The sequence below is a fragment of the Tachyglossus aculeatus genome, chromosome 26 (assembly GCF_015852505.1).
Source record: "Tachyglossus aculeatus isolate mTacAcu1 chromosome 26, mTacAcu1.pri, whole genome shotgun sequence".
Classification (NCBI taxonomy): domain Eukaryota; kingdom Metazoa; phylum Chordata; class Mammalia; order Monotremata; family Tachyglossidae; genus Tachyglossus; species Tachyglossus aculeatus.
Window position 1 is genome coordinate 19,729,741 of NC_052091.1, and position 25,236 is coordinate 19,754,976.

Below are 25,236 nucleotides of genomic sequence, written 5' to 3' on the forward strand. Positions count from 1 at the left end.
TCTGCTGTCTGGATCATTTCTGCACAAAAATGTTCAGTCCATGTCTCCCCAGTCCTCAAGAAGCTCTGGTGGTTGCCCATCCACTTCTGCATCAAACAAAAGCTCCTTACCGTAGACTTTAAAGCACTCAATCAACTTGCCCCTCCTATCTTACCTCCCTGATTTCCTGCTAAGACCCAACCTGGTCACTTTCCTCCTTCAATGCCAACCTTCTCACTGTACTTCTATCTCGCCTATATCACTGCCAACCCTTCCCCCACATCCTGCATCTGGCCTGGAACTCCTGCCCTTTTCATGTCTGACAGATTTTCACTCTCCCCACCTTCAAAGTCATTTTGAACCCTATGAGATAGGAGATAGGGTGATAACTGGAGGGAGCCGTTGGGTAAAGGGAGGGCTTTTTTAGGAAGGGAAAGCATGAGCATGCTGGAAAGGAGTCAGGGGGAAAAGCCATTGGAGAGTGAAAAGTTGAAAATGGCAATCAGGGAAGGAAGAAGGGAGGGGGCAACTTCTTTGATAAATTGCGAATGGATGGGGTCAGAGGTGCGGGTGGAGGGGGTGGATTTTGAGCGAAGGGAAAGATGGGAGCGTTGAAGAGGGACAGGAAGAGAGAGAGATTGGAGAAGAGCAGGGGAAATTTTAGGGAGAACACACGCTTGATGGTTTTGATTTTCTCAGTAAAATATGTGGCCAGGCCACTAGGGTCAAGAGATGAGGGAGGCGGGGGACAGGAGGTTTGAGGAGGGAGTTAAATATCTGAAAGAAGCAGTGAGGAAAAAGGGCATGGAAGTAAATGAGGATGGAGAAAAAATGTTGCCGGGCAGAGAAGCGGGAATAGTCAAACCTGGCAAGGATGAACTTGAGGTGGACATGGTTGGCCTGATATCTGGATCTCCAGCAGTAGCAGACTGTGGCTCAGGCACAGGAGTGAAGAAGGTGGACTGTGGAGGTGATCCAGGGCTATCTGTTAGTGGTGTGAGGTCGACGAAGGGATCAAGGAGTGAGTGATTCGAGTTCAGTAGAGAGGGTGCTGTTGAGGACATCAATTTGGATGTCAAGGGCAGGTAATTTGGGTATGGGGATGAAATGGTGCACGATGACTTGAGAAAATTGGATGTGATCAAAAGATCAGAGGATTCCTTGGGGGACCAGAATGTATTTGCGGGGTGGGGATGAGTGGGAGAGAACACAGGTGAGGAGGTTGTGGTTGGAAGGAGGGATTTCAGAGTTGGTGAGGGGCGAGATTGTACAGTGAGTAGGGTCGATGAGATCAAGTGTGTGTTCGAGTTGGTGAGCAAGTCAAGTGGGGTGGTGCAGGAGGTCAGTGGAGTTGAGGAGTGATGGAAGATGGGTGGCGGAAAGGTAGTCAGGAATACTGTCATGGATCTTGAACTCCCCAGGGAGCAATGTGGAGATGGAGAAAGATGGAATGTGAGCAAGGGATAATAATAATAATAATAATAATAATGGCATTTATTAAGTGCTTACTATGTGCAAAGCACTGTTCTAAGCACTGGGGGGGGATTACAAGGTGATCAGGTTGTCCCACAGGGGGCTCACAGTCTTAATCCCCATTTTACAGATGAGGTAACTGAGGCATAGAGAAGTTGTGACTTGCCCAAAGTCACACAGCTGACAACTGGTGAAGCCAGGATTTGAACCCATGATCTCTGACTCCAAAGCCCGTGCTCTTTCCACTGAGCCACGCTGCTTCTCGAAATGGTTTGGAAAATTGGAGATGGGACCAGGGGTGGTAGGTGACCATGACTAGTATTTGGAATGAGGGGTAGAGGCGGATGAGATCAGCTTCCAAGGAAGGTAAGGAGAGGGATGGGGGAGGTGTAATAGTGCGAAAGTGGCAATGGGAAATGAGAAGGAAGCCAACTCTTCCCCCTTTCCCAGTGAGTCTGGGGGAGTGAGTGAAAATGAATCCCCTTCTAGAGTCTATTTCTCCACCAACCCGTTTCCCACATCCTCCCTCTGGCTTGGAACTCCCTCACATTCCATATCCACCACATCACCACTCTCTCTCCACATTCGAAATCTTATTTAAATCACATCTCCTCCAAGAGGCCTTCCCTCTTTAAGCCCTCGTTTCCCCGACTCGCCCTCCTTTTGTGTCGCCTAAACACTTGGATCTGTACCCTTTGGGCACTGTGTATTCACCATGCCCTCAACCCCACAGCACTTTTGTGCTTATCCACAATTTATCTATTTATAAAAATAATAATTGTGGTATTTGTTAGGTGCTAACTATTTGCCAGGCACTGAACTAAGTGCTGGGGTGGATACAAGATAATCGGGTTGGACACAGTCCCTGTCCCACGTGGAGTTCACAGTCTCAATCCCCATTTTACAGATGCGGTAACTGAGGCACAGAGAAGTGAAGTGACTTGCTCTAGGCCACACAGGAAAGTGGCAGAGCTGGGATTAGAACCCGTGACTTTCTGATTCCCAGGCCCGTGCTCTATCCACTATGCCATGCTGCTTCCCAGTGACATATTAATGTCTGTTTCCTCCTCTAGACTGTAAGCCCACTGTGGGCAGGGAACGAGTCTGCCGACTCTGTTGTATTGTACTATTCCAAGCGCTTAGTACAGTGGGCGGGGAATGTGTCTGCTTATTGTTATACTGTACTCTCCCAAGTGCTTAGTACAGTGCTCCACACACAGTAAATGCTCAACAAATTCCATTGAATGATTGATTGATGTCTTTCGATTGTCTCTTCCCAGACGACTTAAGTCCTTCAGCTGGTGTGCAGTTGTGGCATGCTGTTGGCTATTCGTCCGATACACTGTTACAACGCCTCAGGTGACTTGTGGTCTTTTAAAGTCTTTCTTTGCTCTTGTGTCTTGCTGTAGAGCAGGCCTGAAATTAGCAATCTAGACTGCTCCTGTTAGTCTCCTCTCATCATGGACCCCAACCAAGAATCGTCCCTCTTCCTGGTGAAGATTTTGGAGGAGCTGGAAACCAAGCAAAACACAATTTCCTATCAAGATCTGTGCAAGTCACTATGCGCTCGCTTTGACCTGTCTCAACTTGCCAAACTGAGAAGCGTGCTCTTTTACACGGCCTGTCTTGATCCAAATTTTCCAGCCACTTTATTCAAAGACAAGATGCGATGCAACGTGAACAATCGGCAATCCAAGAAAATCATGGTGGCGGCCGATATCGTCACGATCTTCAACCTGATTCAGATGAATGGGGGTCCGGCCAAGGAAAAGTTACCAGCGGCCCATCAGAAAGTCAGGAAGAAAGAGTTGTTCGAGTCATGCCGGTCTGATACAGAGCTATGCAACGTGATGGACTGTGGACCTGCCGGTTGTGAACTGAGAGATGGAGAATTCAACCGGGGTTTCTCGTCTAGGAGATCTTCCAAATGCCGGAAGTTGGACTTCGAGGAGTGCCAGCAACAGAGACAGGACCCAGAAGCCAACTTTCCTCTGAGGGGGAATAAGGAGGTGAAGCGTCGGACGGGTTCTCTAGACAGACTGCAGGCCTTGGTCTCCTATTCCATCTCCACCTCTCAGCCGTGTGAGATGCAGAGAACTTATTTCCCCATGACCATTGAGAACGAGTCCATCTCAGAGCAAGACTCCTTGTCCGTCAACCCGGAGCCCAGAGGGAGCTTTGTGGACCACGAGGAGCCCTTTGCGGCACCATCGTGTATCCAGAAAAGAAATATATTCAAAGAAGATTTTCACAACCTCATATCCATCTCACCCAGTTTAATATCTCCTGGGCGAAAAGTTGAGGATGGAGGCAGGGAACCACGGTCCAAGAAGGAATCCCAGAAGCCTCTCTCCTTCAATCACAGCTTTGAGCTGCCCTACAGCTCCCGGTATCTGAATGCCGTTTATTCCCCTATCCCTGACAAAAGGCGGGCAAAGCACGAAAGTTTAGATGACCTCCAAGCCTCCACTTACTTTGGTCCCACCACACTGCTGGGGAATCAGGAAACCAAGCCGTGGCCAGGGAAGGTGAGCAAACAGACTGCCTGGCCTGTGAAAAGCTGGAGTTTAAACACTGAGGAGGTCCCTGACTTTGAGAGGTCTTTTTTCAGTGGGAAACCCATCAAAGAGAAGCTGCTGTATGCTAGCCCTAGTGGCCAGCCATCCAATTTTGCAGCCTCAAACAGACACCAGCCCTACCTAAACCCGAAGGATCATCAGCATCCGGTTCCCCCTGGAAGTTATGCTCTGAAGCATATGCGAACGAAGTCCAAAGACATCCCCTTGGACTTAGAGACAGAGGAGGCCGTCAAGACGTTTAAAGATAAAGGCATCAACTGTCCCTCTGTCCAACTGAGGACCGTAGACCAGACAAGTAGCGTAGGGACTCAGACTGACCAGCAGGTGCTAGACCAGTCTGGCCAAGGGGAAGATCCGGACCCTCCGGGACAGGGTCAGTTTGGAGAGAGGTGCTCGACGAAGCCGGCAGACGAGGACTTGGAAATTGTGAGCGACGACATCAGCGATATTTTCCGGTTTCTCGACGACATGAGCATCAGCGGCTCGACGGGCCTGATCCAGTCATCCTGCTGCAACAGCACGGGGTCTCTGTCACAAGTAAACAAATCAGAGTGCGACAGCTCCCCTGAACACAACCTAGCCAAGGGCATTGCCGGAAGTTCTAGTCACAAGGCAGACAAGCTGGCCGGAATGGAAAGCGGCCACACCGGAGATGAACTGAAGGCCAGCGTCTGCAAACTCGTACTCAGGATTGGCGAGATAGAAAAGAAGCTCGAATCGCTCTCTGGGGTTCGAGAAGAAATATCCCAGGTCTTAGGCAAATTAAATCGCCTGGATCAAAAGATTCAGCAGCCTGAGGAGGTCAGCGTTCAGATCGATCTGAATTCCTTAACGAGTGAAGCACAGTCTGAGGACGGTCCTTCTCTGCAGATGTTCCAGAAGCACCGAGACTCACCCAGTTCCCCTCTGGAGAACAATCCCGACTGGTGTTGTTCCGATGCCAGCGGGAGTAACACTGACAGCCTACGAGTTAAGGCTTTAAAAAAGAGTCTTTTTACTCGGAGGTCCTCCAGATCGCTGACTGAGGAGAACAGCGCCACAGAGTCCAAGATAGCAAGTATTTCCAATTCCCCCAGGGACTGGAGAACGGTCACGTACACCAACCAGGCCGGCCTTGGGGAAGGAGAGATGAAAGAAAGAAGTGCCTGTGAAAATAAAGACTGGCTCAGGAAATCGAAAGAGGTAATTTCATTATTTGTGTGCTGTGTGACCTTGGGCAAAGCACTTCACTTCTCTTGGCCCCTATTCCCTCATCTGTAAAATGGGGAATAAGACTGTCCCTATGTGGGACAGGGACTGTGTCCAACCTGATTACCATGTATAATAATAATAATAATGGTATTTGTTAAGTGCTTACTACCTGCCAAGCACTGTTCTAAGCACTGGGGTGGAGACAGGGTAATCAGGTTGTCCCACGTGGGGCTCACACTTTTAATCCCCATTTTCCAGATGAGGTAACTGTGGCACAGAGAGGTTAACTGACTTGCCCAGGGTCACACAGCAGACAAGTGGCAGAGCCAGGATTAGAACCCACATCCTCTGACTCCCAAGCCCGGGATCTTTCCACTAAGCCATGCTGTTTCCCACTACTATCTACTCCAGTGCTTAGAACAGTGCTTGGCAGGTAGTAAGTACTTAGCAAATACTATTATTATTATTATTATTAATAAATCCTTCCACTGCATATGGAGATGAGCTGTAAAATTTGCCCTACTCCTCTTGAAAACCTCGTCATTCAATCAATCAATCAATCAATCAATCATATTTATTGAGCGCTTACTATGTGCAGAGCACTGTACTAAGCGCTTGGGAAGTACAAATTGGCATCACATAGAGACAGTCCCTACCCAACAGTGGGCTCACAGTCTAAAAGGGGGAGACAGAGAACAGAACCAAACATACCAACAAAATAAAATAAGTAGGATAGAAATGTACAAGTAAAATAAATAAATAAATAAATAAATAGAGTAATAAATATGTACAACCATATATACATATATACAGGTGCTGTGGGGAAGGGAAGGAGGTAAGACGGGGGGATGGAGAGGGGGACGAGGGGGAGAGGAAAGAAGGGGCTCAGTCTGGGAAGGCCTCCTGGAGGAGGTGAGCTCTCAGCAGGGCCTTGAAGGGAGGAAGAGAGCTAGCTTGGCGGAGGGGCAGAGGGAGGGCATTCCAGGCCCGGGGGATGACGTGAATGATTCATTCATTCATTCATTCATTCAATCGTATTTATTGAGCGCTTACTGTGTGCAGAGCACTGTACTAAGCACTTGGGGAGTACAAGTTGGCAACATATAGAGACGGTCCCTACCCAACAGCGGGCTCACAGTCATTCCCAAATATTCTTTTGTAGCCTGCATTCCATTTGCTTTCACCGATTTTCCTGGCTCAGGAAGATAATGGCTCCTGTCTTAAATGGTCATTCAGTCAATCAATCGATCAGTCATATTTATTGAATGCTCGCTGTGTGCTGGGCCCTGTAATAAGCGCTTGGGAGAGTATAATATAATATAACAATATATTCTATATTGTATATAGAACAGTGCTTGGCACATAGTAAGCGCTTAATAAATGCCATCATTATTTTTATTAACTGTCAGCTGTGTGACTTTGGGCAAGTCACTTCACTTCTCTGTGCCTGTTCCCTCATCTGTATAATGGGGATGAAAACTGAGCCCCCCTCATGGGACAACCTGATCACCATGTAACCCCCCTAGCACTTAGAACAGTGCTTGGCACATAGTAAGTGCTTAATAAATGCCATCATTAGTACTATTATTATTATTATTTAGCTGCACAATGGGTCTGTGGGGTGGATGCAGTCAGAAAAAAAGCATAACATAGACCCCAACTGAGCCTGAATGAACCCATGGAAACAGGCCTGAGATTTTCTGGAAATAAAGGCCTAAGAAAGTCTCCTCATCCAGCCTATACTTACTTAAAAGGCAATAATTTCTTTGATCTGGCAAAAGATGTGAGATTTCATGAAAAGTTTGATTTATCTGAGCACATTCCTTGATACCAGCTAGTGTAGACAAAACACAAGAAATGGGAAATGTCTGTCTCTACCTCTAGACGGTAAGCTCATTGTGGGCAGGGAATATGTCTACTTTATTGTTATATCATACTCTCCCAAGGATTTAGTACAGTGCTGTGCACACAGTGAGTGCTCAATAAATATGATTGATTGAAAAAACAATTGAAGATTTATTTTTCGATGGAAACATGGTGGCATTTCTCATGTAACTTTCAAACAAGATGAATCCACCACAAAACGCTGGATTGCACTGCAAGGAACAGTGCGTAATCAGTTCATTGTCCACCCACTGCTTTGGGAATTGATGAGAATTCTGTTTGGTATATCCATAGTCTCAAATCTTCCCTGCCTTCAGAGTTCCCATTTCTATGGCAGGGCCACCAATTCAAGACCACATCTTGTTTTCCTTGGCATTCACAGAGGTGCGAAGTCCTGATGTTGGTTCAGTTGATGAAACACTAATCTGGGAATCAGGAGACCTGGAATCCAGTGCTGGCCCCACCTAGACCTGACTGACATGGGTCAAGGCTGTCTGTGGGCAAGGAATGTGTCGGTTTATTGTTCATTCATTCATTCAACCATATTTATTGTGCGCTTACTGTGTGCAGAACACTGTACTAAGCACTTGGGAGAGTACAATACAACAATAAACACTCATTCCCTGCCCACAACAAGCTTACAGTCTAGGTGGGGGGGCAGACAGACATTAATATAAAAAAAATTACCAATATGTACCTAAGTGCTGTGGGGTTGAGAGGTAGGGAAAACAACGGGAGCAAGGTAGAGCCATGCAGAAGGGAGTGTGAAAAGAGGAAAAGGGGAGCTTAGTCAGGGAAGGTCTTCTGGAGGAGATGTGCCTTCAATAAGACTTTGAAGTGGGGGAGAGTCTGTCAGATTTGAGGAGATGGAGTATTCCAGGCCAGAGGCAGGATGTGGGCCAGGCATCAGTGGTGAGATAGATGAGATGGAGGCACAGTGAGAAGGTCAGCATTAGAGAAGCAAAGAGTGCATGCTGGGCTGTAGAAGGAGAGTAGTGAGGTGAGGTAGGAGGGGGCAAGGTGATGGAGTGCTTTATAGTCAATGGTGAGGAGTTTCTCTTTGATGTGGAGATGGATGGACAAACATTGGAGTTTTTGAGGAGTGGGATGACATGTCTTGAACATTTTTGTAGAAAAATGATCTGGGCAGCAGAGTGAAGTAGGGACTGGAGTGGGGAGAGGCAGGAAGCTGGGAGGTCAGCAAGGAGGCTGCTGCAATAATTCAGGCAGGATAGGACATTAACGTACGTTAACGTGGTAGGTGTTTGGATGGAGAGGAAAGGGCAGGTATACTCTCCCAAGTGCTCAGCGTGGCTCAGTGGAAAGAGCATGGGCTTTGGGGTCAGAGGTCATGGGTTCAAATTCCATCTCCTCCAATTGTCAGCTTTGTGACTTTGGGCAAGTCACTTAACTTCTCTGGACCTCAGTTACCTCATCTGTAAAATGGGGATGAAGACTGTGAGCCCCCTGTGGGACAACCTGTTCACCTTGTAACCTCCCCAGCACTTAGAACAGTGCTTTGCACATAGTAAGCACTTAATAAATGCCATTATTATTATTATTACTGTGCTCTACACACAGTAAGTGCTCAATAAATACAATTGACTGACTATTTGTTCACTGTACCCTGAGCCCCAGAGGGAATCTGACCAACAGTGTGAGAGAGTGCAAATGGTGTCTTGAAAGCCACTAGCACTATAATCAACTCCTCTGCACAGGTTCTCTATCCTGAAATCTCAGACCAAGGCACATCTGCTGTTCCTAAGGGGAGACCCCATCATTACAGAGGTAACAGAAATAAAGAACATGGTTATCTGGATCTGCTGGGCAAGTATGCATGGTCTGGAAAAGTCTGCACACTGAGTTTCAAGGATAAACTGGAATCGAGATGGGAAAGTTTTTGAAGATATTGTTTTCCCCATGTCTCAATTGTTTTTGGGTGGTTTTTTTATGGTATTTGTTAAGCACTTACTATGTTCCAGGCACTGTACCAAGTGCTGGGGTAGGTACGAGATGAGCAGGTTGAACACAGTCCATGTCCCATGTGGGGCTCACAGACTTAATCCACATTTTACCGATGAGGAAACTGAGGCCCAGAGAAGTTAGGGGACTTGTCCGAGGTCAGCCAGTAGGACAAGTGGCAGAGCAGGGATTTGAACCCAAGTTCTTCTTATTCCCAGGCCCATGTTCTATTCACTAGGTCATGCCACTTCTCAGCATGAGTGGTGTGCTTACTTCTGGCTCCTCTCTTTTGTCTTTTTACTTCTCATTCCTCTTTCTTAGCCTTGAAGATTCTGTCTGGACTGGGTAAAAGCTTCTACATTTTCTTTTGAAGGGATCTTTAGGCTACACACATTACATAAATCAAACCATATGATCTTCAGAGCATGCAAAAACTGACTTAGGAGGAGCACTGCAGAATAAACAAGGAGATGAGAACAGAACTGGAATTGGGATTGTGGGGAGGATCCATGTCTGTTTATTGTTACATTGTACTGTCCCAAGAGCTTAGTACAGTGCTTCACATGCAGTAAGCACTCAATAAATGTGATCGAATGAATGAAAGGAGGCAAGGGCTGAAGAAGGGAAGAGAAGCTAGTTGGGTTGACTGAGATCTACAATCAGAGAAGATGTAAAAAGACTCAAGAAATTCCATCATTTGGACACAAATCTAGTCTTTATCGTACTCTACTATTTCCGTAGTCATTCATTCATTCATTTCATTCATTCAGTAATATTTATTGAGCACTTACTGTGTGCAGAGCACTGCACTAAGCACTTTGGAAGTACAATTCGGCAACATATAGAGACGGTCCCCACCCAATAACGGGCTCACATTCTAGAAGGGGGAGACAGACAACAGAACAAAACATGTAGACAGGTGTCAAAATCGTCAGAACAAATAGAATTAAAGCTATATGCACATCATTAACAAAATAAATAGAATAGTAAATATGTACAAGTAAAATAGAGTAATAAATCTGTACTAATATATATATGTGCTGTGGGGAGGGGAAGGAGGTAAGGGTGGGGGGATGGGGAGGAGGAGAGGAAAAAGGGGGCTCAGTCTGGGAAGGCCTCCTGGAGGAGGTGAGCTCTCAGTAGGGCTTTGAAGGGAGGAAGAGAGCTAGCTTGGCGGATGCATGGAGGGAGGGCATTCCAGGTCAGGGAAAGGATATGGGCCGGGGGATGATGGCGGGACAGGTGAGAACGAGGTACAGTCAGGAGGTTAGCGGCAGAGGAGCGGAGGGTGCAGGCTGGGCTGAAGAAGGAGAGAAGGGAGGTGAGGTGGGAGGGGGCGAGGTGATGGACAGCCTTGAAGCTGAGAGTGAGGAGTTTTTGCTTGATTCGTAGGTTGACAGGCAGCCACTGGAGATTTTTGAGGAGGGGAGTAACATGCCCAGAGCGTTTCTGCACAAAGATGATCCGGGCAGCAGAGTGAAGTGGAGAGAGACAGGAGGTTATAATTCTTTTCCATGTCAGCCTCCCCTAGTAGACCATGAGCTCCTTATGGGCTGTGTCTGCCAACTCCGCTGTTTTTTCTCTTCAAAGCGTTTAAACAGCAAGCGCTCAATAACAGTAATAATAATAGTGATGGTATTTGTTAAGCACTTACTATGTGCCAAGCACTATTCTAAATACTGGGGTAGATACAAGGTAATCAGGTTGTCCCATGTGTGGTTCACAGTCTTAATCCCCATTTTACAGATGAGGTAACTGAAGCACAGAGAAGTTAAGTGGCTTGCCCAAGGTCACACAGCAGACAAGTGGTGGAGCTGGAATTAGAACCCATGTCATCTGCCTCGCAAGCCAGTGCTCTTTCCACTAAGCCACAAATAATTACCATTAATCGGCTGATTGATTGATTCTAAACTTTTTTCCCTTTGCCCAAACCCAGTAATATTGCTTACAGTTTCCACTTTCAGGCTCTGAGTACAATTCAGTAGAGGGTATTGAGTTGGGCGTATAAGTGTTGGTTCATTCATATTCAGCCACAGTCAATAATCTGTCCAGTAATAGGTAGGGGGAGATTAGTGTGGATAGAGCCCAAGCCTGGGATTCAGAATAATAATAATAATAATGATAATTATAGCATTCATTAAACACTTACTATGTGCAAAGCACTGTTCTAAACTCTGGGGAGGTTACAAGATGATCAGGTTGTTCCACGGGGGGCTCACAGTCTTAATCCCCATTTTATAAATGAGATAACTGAGGCACAGAGAAGTTAAGTCACTTGCCCAAAGTCATACAGCTGGCAATTGGCGGGGCCGGGATTTGAATCCATGACCTCTGACTCCAAAGCCCGTGCTCTTTCCGCTGAACCACGCTGCTTCTCTGGGACCTGGATTCTAATTCTGGCTCCACCACTTGTCTGCTGTGTGGCCTTGGGCAAGTCACTTCACTTCTCTGGGCCTCAATTACCTCATCTGGAAAATGGGGATTAAGATTATGTGCCCCATGTGGGACAGGGACTGCGTCCAACCTGGTTATCTTGTATCTACTCCAGTGCTTAGAACAGGGCCTGACACAGAGTAAGTGCTTAACAAATACCATAAAAAAGTATGCAGTAGTCTAGCTGAAGTATGAACTGAGCTTGGACTAGAGTGATAGCCATTTGAGCAGAAAGGAAGACATGAACCTGGGATGTGCCCTGTAGGAAGAACCAACAGGATCTGGCTTCCTCTCAGCTGGACACTCTTTAATATTTGAGACCACTAATTTAATGTATTTGTTTTTCAAATGCCATCGAGTCATTTCTGATTCATAGAGACTTTATGGACTTCATCCATAGAGTTTCCTTGATTAAAAAAAATACGGAAGAGGTTTACCATTGTCTTCTTCCATGCAGTAAAACTTAAGCCTCTGCAATTGTCTTTGATCAATATTTTGATCACTTTGACTCTTTCCCATACCACTGCATCTCAGCATATGTGAATCAGCTTTGACGCTTCGTCTTAGACCTTTCCATTCTGCGTAACCTTGGTGAGAGAATACCTCACGTGCTTGGAAGTCAGAAATTGTGGGTTCTAATCCCGCCTCTGCCACTTTTCAGCTGTGTGACTTTGGGTAAACCACTTAACTTCTCTGTGCCTCAGTTACCTCATCTGTAAAATGGGGATTAAGATTCTGAGCTCCACATGGGACAATCTGATTATCTTGTATCTATCCCAGCACTTAAAACAGTGCTTGGCACATAGTAAGTGCTTAACAAATGCCATTATTATTATTATTATTATTGTTATCTCTCAGTGGCATAGCTCTAAGCTTCATTGGCAAATGCAAGCTCTCCTGCCATGATAAGGTATTGATTCATAGGAGAAAATTTAATGTACAGATACCAAAAATGGAGAAATTACATTTCCTTTGATCTATTTCCCCCTTTATTGGAATTCTTTGCACTATTGTTGCAGGTAGACCAACAGTACGGAATTCCTCAGCCGCACCGAATATCTAAGCAGTCAAAAGAAGGTTTCCTGATTGAACAAGTCTTTAGTCCTCAACCTTACCCTGCGTCTCTCAAGTCACACCTGAAAAGCAACCCAGGGTACACGGACATGCGACTGACTGACCTCGCTGAAGTGAAACGAGTACAGCCATCCTGGACCCTGGAGGAATACACGCGGAACTCGAGTGACAAGGGGAAGCTGAGTGCTTTGGATCTGCAGGTGAGATTTGATTTTACCTTTCAGTCACCCGAGATTCTGATGGGAAGACTTTTAACTAGCTTCATGATTTCGTATTTTTAGCAGGACTAATTCAGTGATTCTGAGCTCTTCAGCCTACTAGCATCTGTGAGAAGTAATGTTATAATAACAGTAATAATAATAATGGTGTTTGTTAAGCACTTACTATGTACCCAGCACTGTTCTAAGCACAGGTGTAGATACAAGGTAATCAGGGTGTCCCTCGTGGGGCTTACAGTCTTGATCCCCATTTTACAGATGAGGCAACTGAGGCACAGAGAAGTTAAGTGACTTGCCCAAAGTCACTTAGCTGGTAAGTGGCAGAGCCAGAATTAGAACCCACAACCTCTGACTCCCAAACCCGTTGCTCTTTCCACTAAGCCACACTGCTTCTGGACAGCGCACAGGCTGGAAAGTCAGAGGACCTGGACTCTAATCCCAGCTCCACCACTTACCTGCTGTGGGACTTTGCTTCTCTGTGCCTCAGTTACCTCATCTGTAAAATGATGGTTGAGACTGTGAGCCCTATCAGTGACAAGGACTGTGTCCATTGTGATTTGCTTGTATCCATCACAGTGCTTGGCGTGTACTAAGGGCTTAACAAATACCACAATTAAGCCTCCTCCCTAATTCTTAGTCTAACTTACAGTACCTTTTTGTATTTCTAAGCAGGGAGAACAGGGTGATTTAAAAGATTGGTGCATATCGCATTGAGCTACTGCCTACTTCCGCATTAGATGTGCAATTGTTAGTTGTGTTGGGAAAGGAGTCTAATGTTTGATCTTAAAATGCAAGGCAAACTGTTTAATGAAACACAAGTGGATATCTCCTTCCACATGGAGAATGTGGGTTTAAACACATTTTCTGTAGCCAACATATGTCTGCACATATGGACTCTGTCTCCAGTTGTAGCAGTGAATGCATTACTGTACAGCATGGCCTAGAGGATAGGGCCAGGGCCTGGGAATCAGTAGGACATGGGTTCTAATCCCAGATCCACCACATCTGCTGGGTGACCTTGGGCAAGTCACTTCATTTCTCCAGGCCTCCAACACCTTATCTGTAAAATGGGGGTTTAGACAGTGAACCGCAGGTGGGACATGGACAGCATGGCTCAGTGAAAAGAGCACGGGCTTTGGAGTCAGAGGTCATGGGTTCAAATCCCAGCTCCGCCAATTATCAGCTGTGTGACTTTGGGAAAGTCACTTAACTTCTCTGTGCCTCAGTTGCCTCACCTGTAAAATGGGGATTAAGACTGTGATCCCCCCATGGGACAACATGATCACCTTGTAACCTCCCCAGCACTTAGAGCAGCAGTGCTTTGCACATAGTAAGCACTTAATAAATGCCATTATTATTATTATTATTAACTCTATTAGCTTGTGCCTACTCCAGAACTTAGTATAGTGCCTCGCACCTAGTAAGCATTTAACAAATACCACAACTATTATTATTATCATCATCAGTGCATACAAGTTCTGAGTTCCCTATGTCCCAGTGGGACCTGAATTTCTCATCATATCATCCCAGCTTTGGCTGCTTCTTTGACATAACCAATTACTTCCCTAGCACTACATTGCAGGAGGAAAGGAATCAATCAGCTCTGCAGGAAGGAGTACAAGGAAAGACACTCCATGCTCCTGTGAATCTTTGGACTGTGAGAGCCAAAATTAGCCTGCTCAAAACTTCCATGCAGTTTTGGAAATCCGGGTGGTGCTTAGGTTTTTATTTACAAGACTTGTCCTAAAATACCTCATCTATGCCACCCGAAAGCCAGTTTGCTACGTGGTAACAACTGTGCTAAGCTCTGGGGTGTATAATCGGTGGCCTAATGGAAAGAGAATGGGACTTGGAGCCAAAAGACCTGGGTTCTAGTTCAGCCTCCACCATTTGCCTCCTGTTTGACTTTGGACCTGAGTACCTGGGCCTCAGTTTCTTTAACTGTAAAATGGGTATAAAACACCTATTCTCCCTCCCTCTTAGGTTGTAAGTCCTGGAAGAGAGACTCTGACCCATCTGTTTGCCTTATGTCAACCCCAGTGCTTAATATAGTGCTTGGCACATAGTAGATGCTTAATAAAAACAATAGGCCACAAGAAGCAGCGTGGCTTCTTGGATAGAGCATGGGCTTGAGAGTCAGAAGAACCTGGGTTCTTCCACTCGTCTACTGTGTGACCTAGGGTAAGTCGCTTAACTTCTCTGGGCCTCAGTTCTCTCATCTGCAAAATGAGAATTAAGACTGTGAGTCTTACGTGGGACAGAGACTGTGTCCAACCTGATTTGCTTGGATCCACCCCAGCACTTAGAACAGTGCCTGGCATATAGTAAGCGCTTAACAAATGTCTCAGTTATCATCATCATTAATATTATGTTTGTTGATTGAGTGAGTGACTATGTGGGTAAAGAAGTTTACCAGTTGCCTGTGAGAGTACTCCAGCACTTAGTACAGTGCCTGGCACATAGTAAGCACCCCCTTCAGGGTCAGATCATGTCACCCCCTCCTCAGAAAACTCCAGTGGTTTCCCATCCACCTCCTCGATATATAAAAACTCCTCACCATTGACTCTAAAGCACTCAGTCACCTTGCCCTCTCCTACCTCACCTTACTACTCTCCTACTGTAACCCAGCCCACACACCTTCTCGCTGTGCCTCGATCTCTCTTATCTCACCACTGACCCCTCGCCCAAATCCTGCCTCTGGCCTGGAACACCCTCCCTCCTCAAATCTGACAGACAGCTACTCTCCCCCACACATTTCAAAGTCTTATTTAAGGCACGTCTCCTCCAGGAGGCCTTCCCTGACTAAGCCCCCCTTTTCTCTTCTCCCACTTCCTTCTGCATCACTCTGACTTGCTCCCTCTTTTCTTCTCCCCTTCCCAGCCCTACAGCACTTATGTACAAATCTGTAATTTTTTTATATTAATATCTGTCTCCCCTCCTCTAGACTGTAAGCTCATTGTGGTCAGGGAATGTGTCTGTTTATTGTTGTACTCTACCAAGCACTTAGTACAGTGCTCTGCACACAATAAGTCTCAATAAATACAATTGAATTGAATGAATGAATGAGCAAATACCACAGTTACTATTATCATTATAACTAATAATAATAAAAAACAAGATCCCTACTCTTAATAGTTTCTATCCACTATAAGTTACTTTCATTAAACTAGGCAGGGTGAAGTCTTCTTGCAACGCCATCCATCTGTTGCCATACCCCTTCTAGACTGTGAGCCCATTGTTGGGGAGGGACCATTTCTATATGTTGCCAACTTGTACTTCCCAAGCGCTTAGTACAGTGCTCTGCACACAGTGAGTGCTCAATAAACACGACTGAATGAATGAATGAATACCCAATCAATTAATGGTATTTACTGAGCACTTATCATGTCCAGAGCACTGTACTAAGCACTTGGAAGAGTAGACTGACACAATCCTTGCCCAAAAGGTGCTTAAAGACTTAAAGGGGAGGCAAACATCAAAATAAGTTACAGGTGAAAATCCATCTCCTCCAAGAGGCCTTCCCTGACTAAGCCCTACTTTCCTCTTCTCCCACTCCCTTCTGCATCACCTTGAGTTGCTCCCTTTATTCATCCCCCGCCCCAGCCCCACAGCACTTAGGTCCATATCTGTCATTTATGTATATTAATGTCTGTCTCCTCCTCTAAACTGTAAACTCATTGTGGGCAGGGAATGTGTCTGTTTATTGTTGTACTGTTACAGGTGAAAATGTTCATAAGTTCTGTAGGGCTGGGGGAGGGGTGACTATCAAAATTCTTAAGGGGTACAGACCCAAGTGAATAGCACTTGGAAAAGGGAGGGCGAATTGGGGTAATGCCAATTTCCCAATTGGGGAATTGCCATCAGGCAAAAACTCCTCACCCTCGGCTTCAAGGCTCTCCATCACCTGGCCCCCTCCTACCTCACCTCCCTTCTCTCCTTCTACAGCCCAGCCCACACCCTTCGCTCCTCTGCCTCTAATCTCCTCACTGTGCCTCATTCTCGCCTTTCCCACCGTCGACCCCCGGCCCATGTCCTCCCCCTGGCCTGGAATGCCCTCCCTCTGTACATCCATCGAGCTAGCTCTCTTCCTCCCTTCAAAGCCCTACTGAGAGCTCCCCTCCTCCAGGAGGCCTTCAAAGCTCTACTGAGAGCTCCCCTCTTCCAGGAGGCCTTCCCAGACTGAGCCCCCTCCTTCATTTTCCCCTCCTCCCCCTCCCCATCCCCCCACCTTACCTCCTTCACCTCCCCACAGCACCTGTATTTGTGTATATATGTTTGTACATATTTATTACTCTATTTATTTTACTTGTACATATTTATTCTATTTATTTTATTTTGTTAATATGTTTTGTTTTGTTGTCTGTCTCCCCCTTCTAGACTGTGAGCCTGCTGTTGGGTAGGGACCGTCTCTATATGTTACCAACTTGTACTTCCCAAGCGCTTAGTACAGTGCTCTGCATACAGTAAGCTCTCAATAAATACAATTGAATGAATGAATGAAATGGAGGCTTAGTAAGGGAAGGCCTCTTGGAAGGGATTTGATGTTAGTAGAGCTTTAAAGGTGGGGATAGTAGTGGTTTGTCAGGGGTGAGAGTTGCAGGCCTGAGGAAGGACATGGATGAGGGGTCAGTGGCTGGAAAGACGAGAAAGAAGTACGGAATGATGATTGGCATTAGAGAAGCAGAGTGTGCGGGTTCTATTGTTGTAGGAGAGGTTTCTCAGCCCCCCAGTGCTTGTGTATATATAAAAATATTTATAATTATAATCATATTTATTTTTATTAATGATGTGTATACATCTCTAATTCTTTTTATTTATAATGATGTTACTGATACCTGTTTACTTGTTTTTATATCTGCCTTCCCCATTCTAGACTTTGAGCCCTTTGTGGGCAGGAATTGTCTGTTTGTTGCTGAATTGTACTTCCCAAGGACAGTGCTCTGCACACAGTAAGCACTCAATAAATATGGTTGAATGAATGAGGTCATGTCAGGGGGAGAGAGCTGAATGAGTACCTTAAAGCCGATGGTAAGCAGTTTCCGTCGATGGGGAAATGAATAGGAATCCTTTAGAGGATCTTGAGGAGGGGGGAGATGATGACCAAGCATTTTTTTTTTTTTAGAAAAATGATCTGGGCAGCAGAGTTAAATGAGGACTGGAGAGGGTTGAGACTGGAAGAGGGGAGGTCATCAAGGAGGCTGATGCAGTAGAGGCCTTCCCAGACTAAGCCCCACTTTTCCTTTGCTCCCCCTCCCCTCCCCATCACCCCGACTCACTCTCTATGCTCTATCCCTTTCCCCGCCCTCCAGTGCTTGTGTATATATGTAAATATTTATAATTATAATTCTATTTATTTTTATTAATGATGTGTATACATCTCTAATTCTATTTATTTATAATGATTTTACTGATACCTGTTTACTTTTTTTGATATCTGTCCTCCCCCTTCTAGACTTTGAGCCCTTTGTGGGCAGGGATTGTCTCTGTTTGTTGCTGAATTGTACTTCCCAAGTGCTTAGTACAGTGCTCTGAACACAGTAAGCACTCAATAAATATGGTTGAATGAATGAATGACTGAGACGGGATAGGATAAGTACTTGCATCAGCATGGTAGCAGTTTGGATGGAGAGGAAAGGACAGATTCTAGAGATGTTTTGAAAGTAGAATCACAGGGCGTACTGAGGGAGTGAATGTGCAGGCTGAAAGAGATGAGTCACGGAAAATAATAATAATAATAATAACAATAATGACAATTATATTTGTCGTATTTTTAAGTGCTTACTATGTTCAAGCACTGTAGTGGATACAAGACCATCAGGTCCCACATGGGGCTCACAGTCTAAGCAGGAGAGAGAACAGGTATTGAATCCCCATTTTGCAGGTGAGTAAACTGAGGCACAGAGAAGTGAAGTGACTTGCCCTGGTCACACATCAGACAAGTGGCAGAGCCAGGATTAGAACCCAGGTCCTCTGACTCCTTGGATGATGCCAAGGTTATGGGTTTGTGAGATAAGGAGGATTGTGGTGTTACCTAGTTTGGGGAATGTCTGGGGTGTCAGTCATTTGTATTGATGGAATGCTTAGTGTGTGCAGAGCACTATACTAAGCACTTGGGAGAGTACAGTACAACAGTAGACACATTCCCTACCCACAATGAGCTTACAGTTTAGAGAAGGAGACACATTAATATAAGTAAATGATAGATATGGACCTAAGTGCTGCGGGACTGGGACAGGATTAATAAAGGGAACAAATCAGGGTGATGCAGAAGGGAGTGGGAGAAGAGGAAAGTAGGGCTTAGTCAGAGAAGACCTCTTGGAGGAGATGGGCATTCAGTAAGGCTTTGAAGCAGAAGATAGGGAGGACAGAGTTTGGGTGGGAAGATGAGGTGTTCTGTTTTTGATGGTTGCTTGATGGATTAAATTTCAGAGAAGTGCCCATTCTTGATTTTCCAGAAGTTTTTTTTTGTTGTTGTTTAATGGTATTTGTTAAGTGCTTACTATGTTCCAGGCACTGATCAAAGCACTGGGTAGATACAAGATAATCATTCTGAACACAGTCCCTGTCCCACATGGAGCTCTCAGTCTTAATCTCAGTTTCACAGATGAGGGATCTGAGGCACGGAGAAGTTAAGTGACTTGCCCAGGGTCACACAGCAGACAAGTGTGCTTTGCACATAGTAAGCATTTAATAATGCCATCATTATTATTATTAAGTGGCGGAGCGGGATTAGAACCAGGTCCTTCTGACTCCCGGGCCTGGGCTCTATTCACAAGGCCACACTGCTTAGTGCCAATTCACTGAGGCCTGTAGTTGGCAACTGTGTTGGGTACTAAGTCAATGGAGCGACTGTTCTTAGGTGTAACAGATACATTGTTCTAGCTACCTTGGAGAAGCATGTATTGTTCAAAGCATCCGGAACAGCGTAAGATCTGGGTGGGCAATGGGTAAATCTTTTTCCAGGCAACTAGAGAAGCAGCATGGCCTAGTGGATAGAGCACAGGTCTGGGAGTCAGAAGCACCTGGGTAGATCGAGGCTCCACCACTTGTATGCTGGGTGACCTTGGACAAGTCACTTCACTTCTCTGGGCCTCAGTTACCTCATCTGTAAAATGGGGATCAAGACTGTGAGCCCCATGTGGGACAGGGACTGTACCCAACCTGATTAACTTGTATCTACCCCAGTGCTTAGAACAGTGCCTGGCACATAGAAGCGCTTAACAAATACCATAATAACCAACCAAACAAACAAAAAACCCCATAAAACCAGGTGCAAGGACTTCTCAAATGCCTTTGCAATTTAGAACTTCCTGTTTGAAACGTTTAAATGATTGCATGGACATAGCGTGGGGTTTGACTAATACCAGCACTTACGTCCAAATCTGTAATTTATTTATTTCTATTAATTTCTGCTTCCCCCTTTAGATTATAATCTCACTGTGGGCAAGTAATATGTCTGTTGTTCTATTGTATTCTTCCAAACTCTTAGTACATTGTTCTGCACTCAGTAAGTGCTCAATAAATATGATTGAATCAATAAATGAAAATTCATGGCATTTTTAGGACAGGGAGGCATACACTGCCTCAATCAAAGGTAAGAGATTGTAGGATAAGCCTTCTTTATCTCAGAAGTTAACCCATCACAAAGTTTAACTTTAAGAAGCCCTGGAGCTGAGCAGTTTGACAGATTCCCACATTTTCATCTTGGTTTTTCTTTTCCATTTTAGACTCAAGAATCCTTAAATCCAAACAACCTAGAATATTGGATGGAAGATATCTATACCCCAGGCTATGATTCTTTATTGAAGCGCAAAGAAGCCGAATTCAGAAGAGCAAAGGTCTGCAAGATTGCCGCACTGATTTCGGCAGCCATTTGTACAGTTATTCTGGTCATTGTCGTCCCCATTTGTACCATGAAATCATGAATCCAGAAAGGAGTCGTGGATGCAGCAGCAGATGGCACGATTCCAACTTTCTCCTGCGTTTCAACCTCTCGTGGTAAAACCGTAATGATTTGCTGGATTGGTTGAGAGTATCGGGGGGAATTTTCCATAAGAGATGAAGAGATTTTTGACATGAATACAGTTTGTTAGAAAGGAATCCGGCTAACGTTAGCGCTGTTCAATTTTTATGCATTTTTAGAAGTGCAATATTTTTCTTATATTATCATGTTTTCGGGCAGAAACTAACTGAATTCTAAGCAAAAAAGCAAAGGACACTTTTGACTTTAGTGACATTCTAATGAAACCAAGCAGTGGCAAGCATATTTTTGAGGATGAAGACATTTGATATGTGTCTTATTTGGGGTTCCAGGGAAATACCAAAATGTGAAAAATTGAATGTAATGAATTGTTTTTTCTGGATTATCTCTCAATTGGTATATAAAAGCAGGTTGTGAATTCACTATAAAGGACTTCTCTCCAATACCCGTTCTAAAGGGGTTCTGATTTCTCATTCACAGACCTTCCATTATTGTGCCATAAAATATACATCATTTCCTCAGCTGGCTCAACTCTGTTTCTGTCATTGAATAGAACCCTCGTGGGGGACTAAGTGAGGAGATAGGTAAAATGTGGCGGAGTAACATCTTCAAAGTCTGTTCTTATTAGGCTGATGTGATGACTTTCTGTTGGCCTAACCTGCACCTGTCTTTCCCCCAACAAGGAAAATTGGGATTTTCAAACCATCCAAGAGCTTCAGCTTCCTCACACCTAAGCTACCACTAGCAAACTCCAATCTCCTCAAGGCCGGTGTCTTCATTTCTACAACCCCTCCGAGCCTAACACTCTTGTTTCTTTCAGAGGAAATCTGAAAAGATTGTCACCCGTCCTGGTGCCTGGTAGAAAAACGATTGAACTTTAATATTTAAAATCCATAAGTTGACTAATAGATTTCTAACTCGTCCTGCGTGATTCTGCATGCATAATGTGATGCTTGATGTCATCCACCCCAGCTGAGGATTTCATTATAGCCCCTGCAATAATAATATTCCATACCTGTTAGTAGGCCAACCATAGTCTGCCTCACCAGCTCGTTGCATTCTTTGTAACCCTGCTTAACAGGATACAAACGTCACCCATCAGTGCTCTGTTTTTGAACAAGTACTATAGCGAATGGTGCTTTAATGAAACAATTTTGCCGCCACAATGGATTACAGGGTTAGCATTTGAAGGACTGTGACACAGATGCAATGAATTACTCTGTCTCATCCCAGTAAATACCTGTGAAATTGCTTTGGAAACTAATCGAAAATGAAGAGATCGATAAGAGACTTTGTTGCCTTTGTGTTCAAATCCTTAATAATAAGGTTTTACTTCTTATCTTGGTTCAACTTTCTGCAGAGTGGACTCAAAGGTGATGTGATTCATCAGGGAATTAGGTCTGGGTAAACTTCTCCAGATAATAATTACTGAGCGCTTGCTGTGTGCAAAGCACTTAGCACTGTGCTATGGGTTTCCAGGTGCCAAAACACCCTGCAGAGAACAGGGGAGAGATACAAAGTATTCAGATCAGTCACAGGACTTGTTCCGCATGGGGCTCACAGTCTACGAGACAGGGAGGCAGGTATCTTTTCCCCATTTCTAAGGTGAGGAAATGTTCCTACCAACTCAATTATATTTTACTCTGCCAAGTACTTAGTACAGTGCTCTGCACAAAGTAAGTGCTCAATAAATTTGAGTGACTGACTGACAAATGTAAATGGAGACTGAGAACCAAAGTCAGATGTTATTAATAATAATAATAATAATAATGGTATTTGTTAAGCACTTACTATGTGCCAAGCACTGTTCTAAGATGCTACCATCTAGCAGTGTGGCCTAGTGGATAGAGCACGGGCCTGGGAATCAGGGGTCCTGGGTTCTAATCCCAGCTCTGCCACTTCTCTGCTGTGTGACTTCAAGTCACTTCACTTCTCTGGGCTTCTGTTATCCCATCTGTAAAATGGGGATTCAGTCCTACTCCCTCCTCCTGAGACTGTGAGACCCTTGTGGTACAGAAACTGGGTTCGATCTGATTAACTTGTATCTACCCCAGTGCTTAGAACAGTGTTTGGCATATAGTAAGTGCTTAACAAGTATCATTATTAATCAACTAATTACCATCTCGATATGAATGATTCCCAAATCTAGGTTTCCAGATCCAATCTCTCTCCTTTGCAGAATCACATTTCCTCCTGCCTTCAGAACATCTCTACCTGGATATTGCACCGATACCTGAAACTTAATTTGTCCAAAACAGAACCCCATATTTTCCCACCAAAACTGTATCTTCCCCTTGTCTTTCCCATCACACTAGACAATACCACTATCCGCCCTATCTCACAAGCCCACAACATTGATGTTGTCCTCAACTCATTTCTCTCATTCATTCATTCATTCATTTATTGACTGCTTACTGTATGCCGAGCACTGTACTGAGTGTTTGGAAAGTACAATCCAGCAATAGAGAAACAATGCCCACAACCGGTTCCACCTACATATTCAATCTGTCACCAAATCCTGTCACATTTACCTTCACAACATTAAAATCCACACTTTCCTCTCTGTCCATACTGCTACCAAGTTATTCCAAACCTCTTATCCTATCCCTCCTGATTACTGCAGCAGCCTCCTTGCTGACCTCCCTGCCTCCTGTCTCTCTCTGCCTGGATCATCTTTCTGAAAAAATGTTTAGTCCAAGTCTCCCCACTGCTTAAGAATCTCCAGAGGTTGCCCGTCCACCTCTGCATCAAACAGAAACTCCTCACCATCGACTTTAAAGCTTTCAATCAACTCTTTCCTTCTTACCTTACCTCAGTGATCTCCTACTACAGCCCAGCCTGCACACTTTGCTCCTCTGGTGCCAGCTTACTCACCTTCAAAGCCTAATTAAGGTAACATCTCCTCCAAGAAGCCTTCCCTGATTAAGCCCTCTCTTTACCAAATCCCTCTCCCTTCTGTGTCGTCTACGCACTCTAATCTGTGACCTTGCATCTCTCTCACTTCTCCCATGTTGGATCCATTACTCCCACCAATCCTCCAAATGGAATTCTTTCCCACTTCAACTCTTCCAAATGGCTCTCTCCTGATTTAAAGTCCTCTTGAAGTCCCACCACCTCCAGAAAGGCTTCCTTTATTAAATTTCACCGCTCCAGGACATGTCAGACTAACATCTATTTTGGCATTTCTGCACAGGCATCCTTTTCACTTACATATATACTAATCTATATACTCTATTTATACAATCACATTTATTTCTCTATCTGTCCTTCTTTAGCCTTCCTATTTTAGTTGTATTTGCATCTATCCTGCTTCTCCCACGAATTGTGAATAATTTGTGTCTCCTTGTCTTTCCTGTTAGATTCTAAGCTCTTTGTTAGTAAGAATAATATTTATTAAGTGCTTACTGTGTGCAGAGTACTGCTGTAAGGGCTGGGAGAGAATGTGCAGGTGGGAATTAGATATGGTTCTTGTCTCTGAGGGAGATCGCAATCTGAGATTGGGATGGCAAGAACTGTGTCTTTTATTTTTCTTCTATTTGCTCAAGTATTTAATTCTCAGCACATAGCAGGGGATCAATAAATTCTACTGATTGACTCATTCTTGATTAGAAAGATTCAGCATCCTTAAACTGAGGCAGCTGTTGATTTCATATGTTAGAAATCATTATGAAATTATCTGAAAACCTTTATCATGCCAGGTAACATAACAGTGGTGTGGGAGGGTCCAGGGAGAAGCAGCATGGCTCAGTGGAAAGAGCCCGGGCTTTGGAGTCAGAGGTCAGGGGTTCAAATCCCGGCTCTGCCAATTGTAAGCTGTGTGACTTTGGGCAAGTCACTTAACTTCTCTGTGCCTGTTACCTCATCTGTAAAATGGGGATTAAGACCGTGAGCCCCCCACGGGACAACCTGATCAGCTTGTAACCTCCCCAGCGCTTAGAACAGTGCTTTGCACATAGTAAGCACTTAATAAATGCTATCATTATTATTATTATTATTTAACTCACATATTCTTATGGCACTGCTTTTTCATATACATAGAGGTGATAAGGATTGCTACACTGCCACGGAAAATTGTGTTCTTTGGAAAGATGAGAGAGAATACTGTTCCATCTACAGATCATGCTCAGCTTTATCTTTCACATATCTTCTGCCTCACCTGGTATTTTTACAAATAAAATCTTGCCCCATTCCAAAAAGTGAGAACTTAGTGCTGCTTTAAAACAAAAATGTACCTTTTTGGAGTTTCATTTTCATTTAATAAATACTCAGTATTCCTCATGTAATTCTTAGCAGAGGTTTAAACCTAATAATTTATTCTTAGAATTTATTCTTTATTCACTGGCCTGAATTTTATGGAGTCATGAAATCTAGACTTCCAGCACTGGAAAGGATAGTGAAAAGACAGAGAAGTCTTCTGATCCAGTCCCTGGCTTCAGACAGGTTACAGACTGAACGATCCAGG

The 25,236-nt window shown here is 44.6% G+C and overlaps 1 protein-coding gene across 1 annotated transcript; it reads left to right on the top strand.

Moving 5' to 3' along the window:
• The first annotated feature begins 2,912 nt into the window (after window positions 1-2,912).
• Window positions 2,913-20,766, top strand: MINAR1 (membrane integral NOTCH2 associated receptor 1). The gene is made up of 3 exons (XM_038767295.1): window positions 2,913-5,213; window positions 12,521-12,775; window positions 20,521-20,766. Exons 1-3 carry the CDS (start codon window positions 2,913-2,915, stop codon window positions 20,716-20,718), a joined length of 2,754 nt encoding a protein of 917 aa, XP_038623223.1. The 3' UTR covers window positions 20,719-20,766.
• Window positions 20,767-25,236: the final 4,470 nt, after the last annotated feature.

Excerpts from the sequence above, each read along its gene's own strand:
- MINAR1 (XM_038767295.1), top strand. The coding sequence starts at position 2,913 with ATGGACCCCAACCAAGAATCGTCCCTCTTCCTGGTGAAGATTTTGGAG. Across the intron at positions 5,214-12,520 it reads GGCTCAGGAAATCGAAAGAG|GTAGACCAACAGTACGGAAT; the intron begins GTAATTTCATTA and ends CTATTGTTGCAG. Across the intron at positions 12,776-20,520 it reads TGAGTGCTTTGGATCTGCAG|ACTCAAGAATCCTTAAATCC; the intron begins GTGAGATTTGAT and ends TTTCCATTTTAG.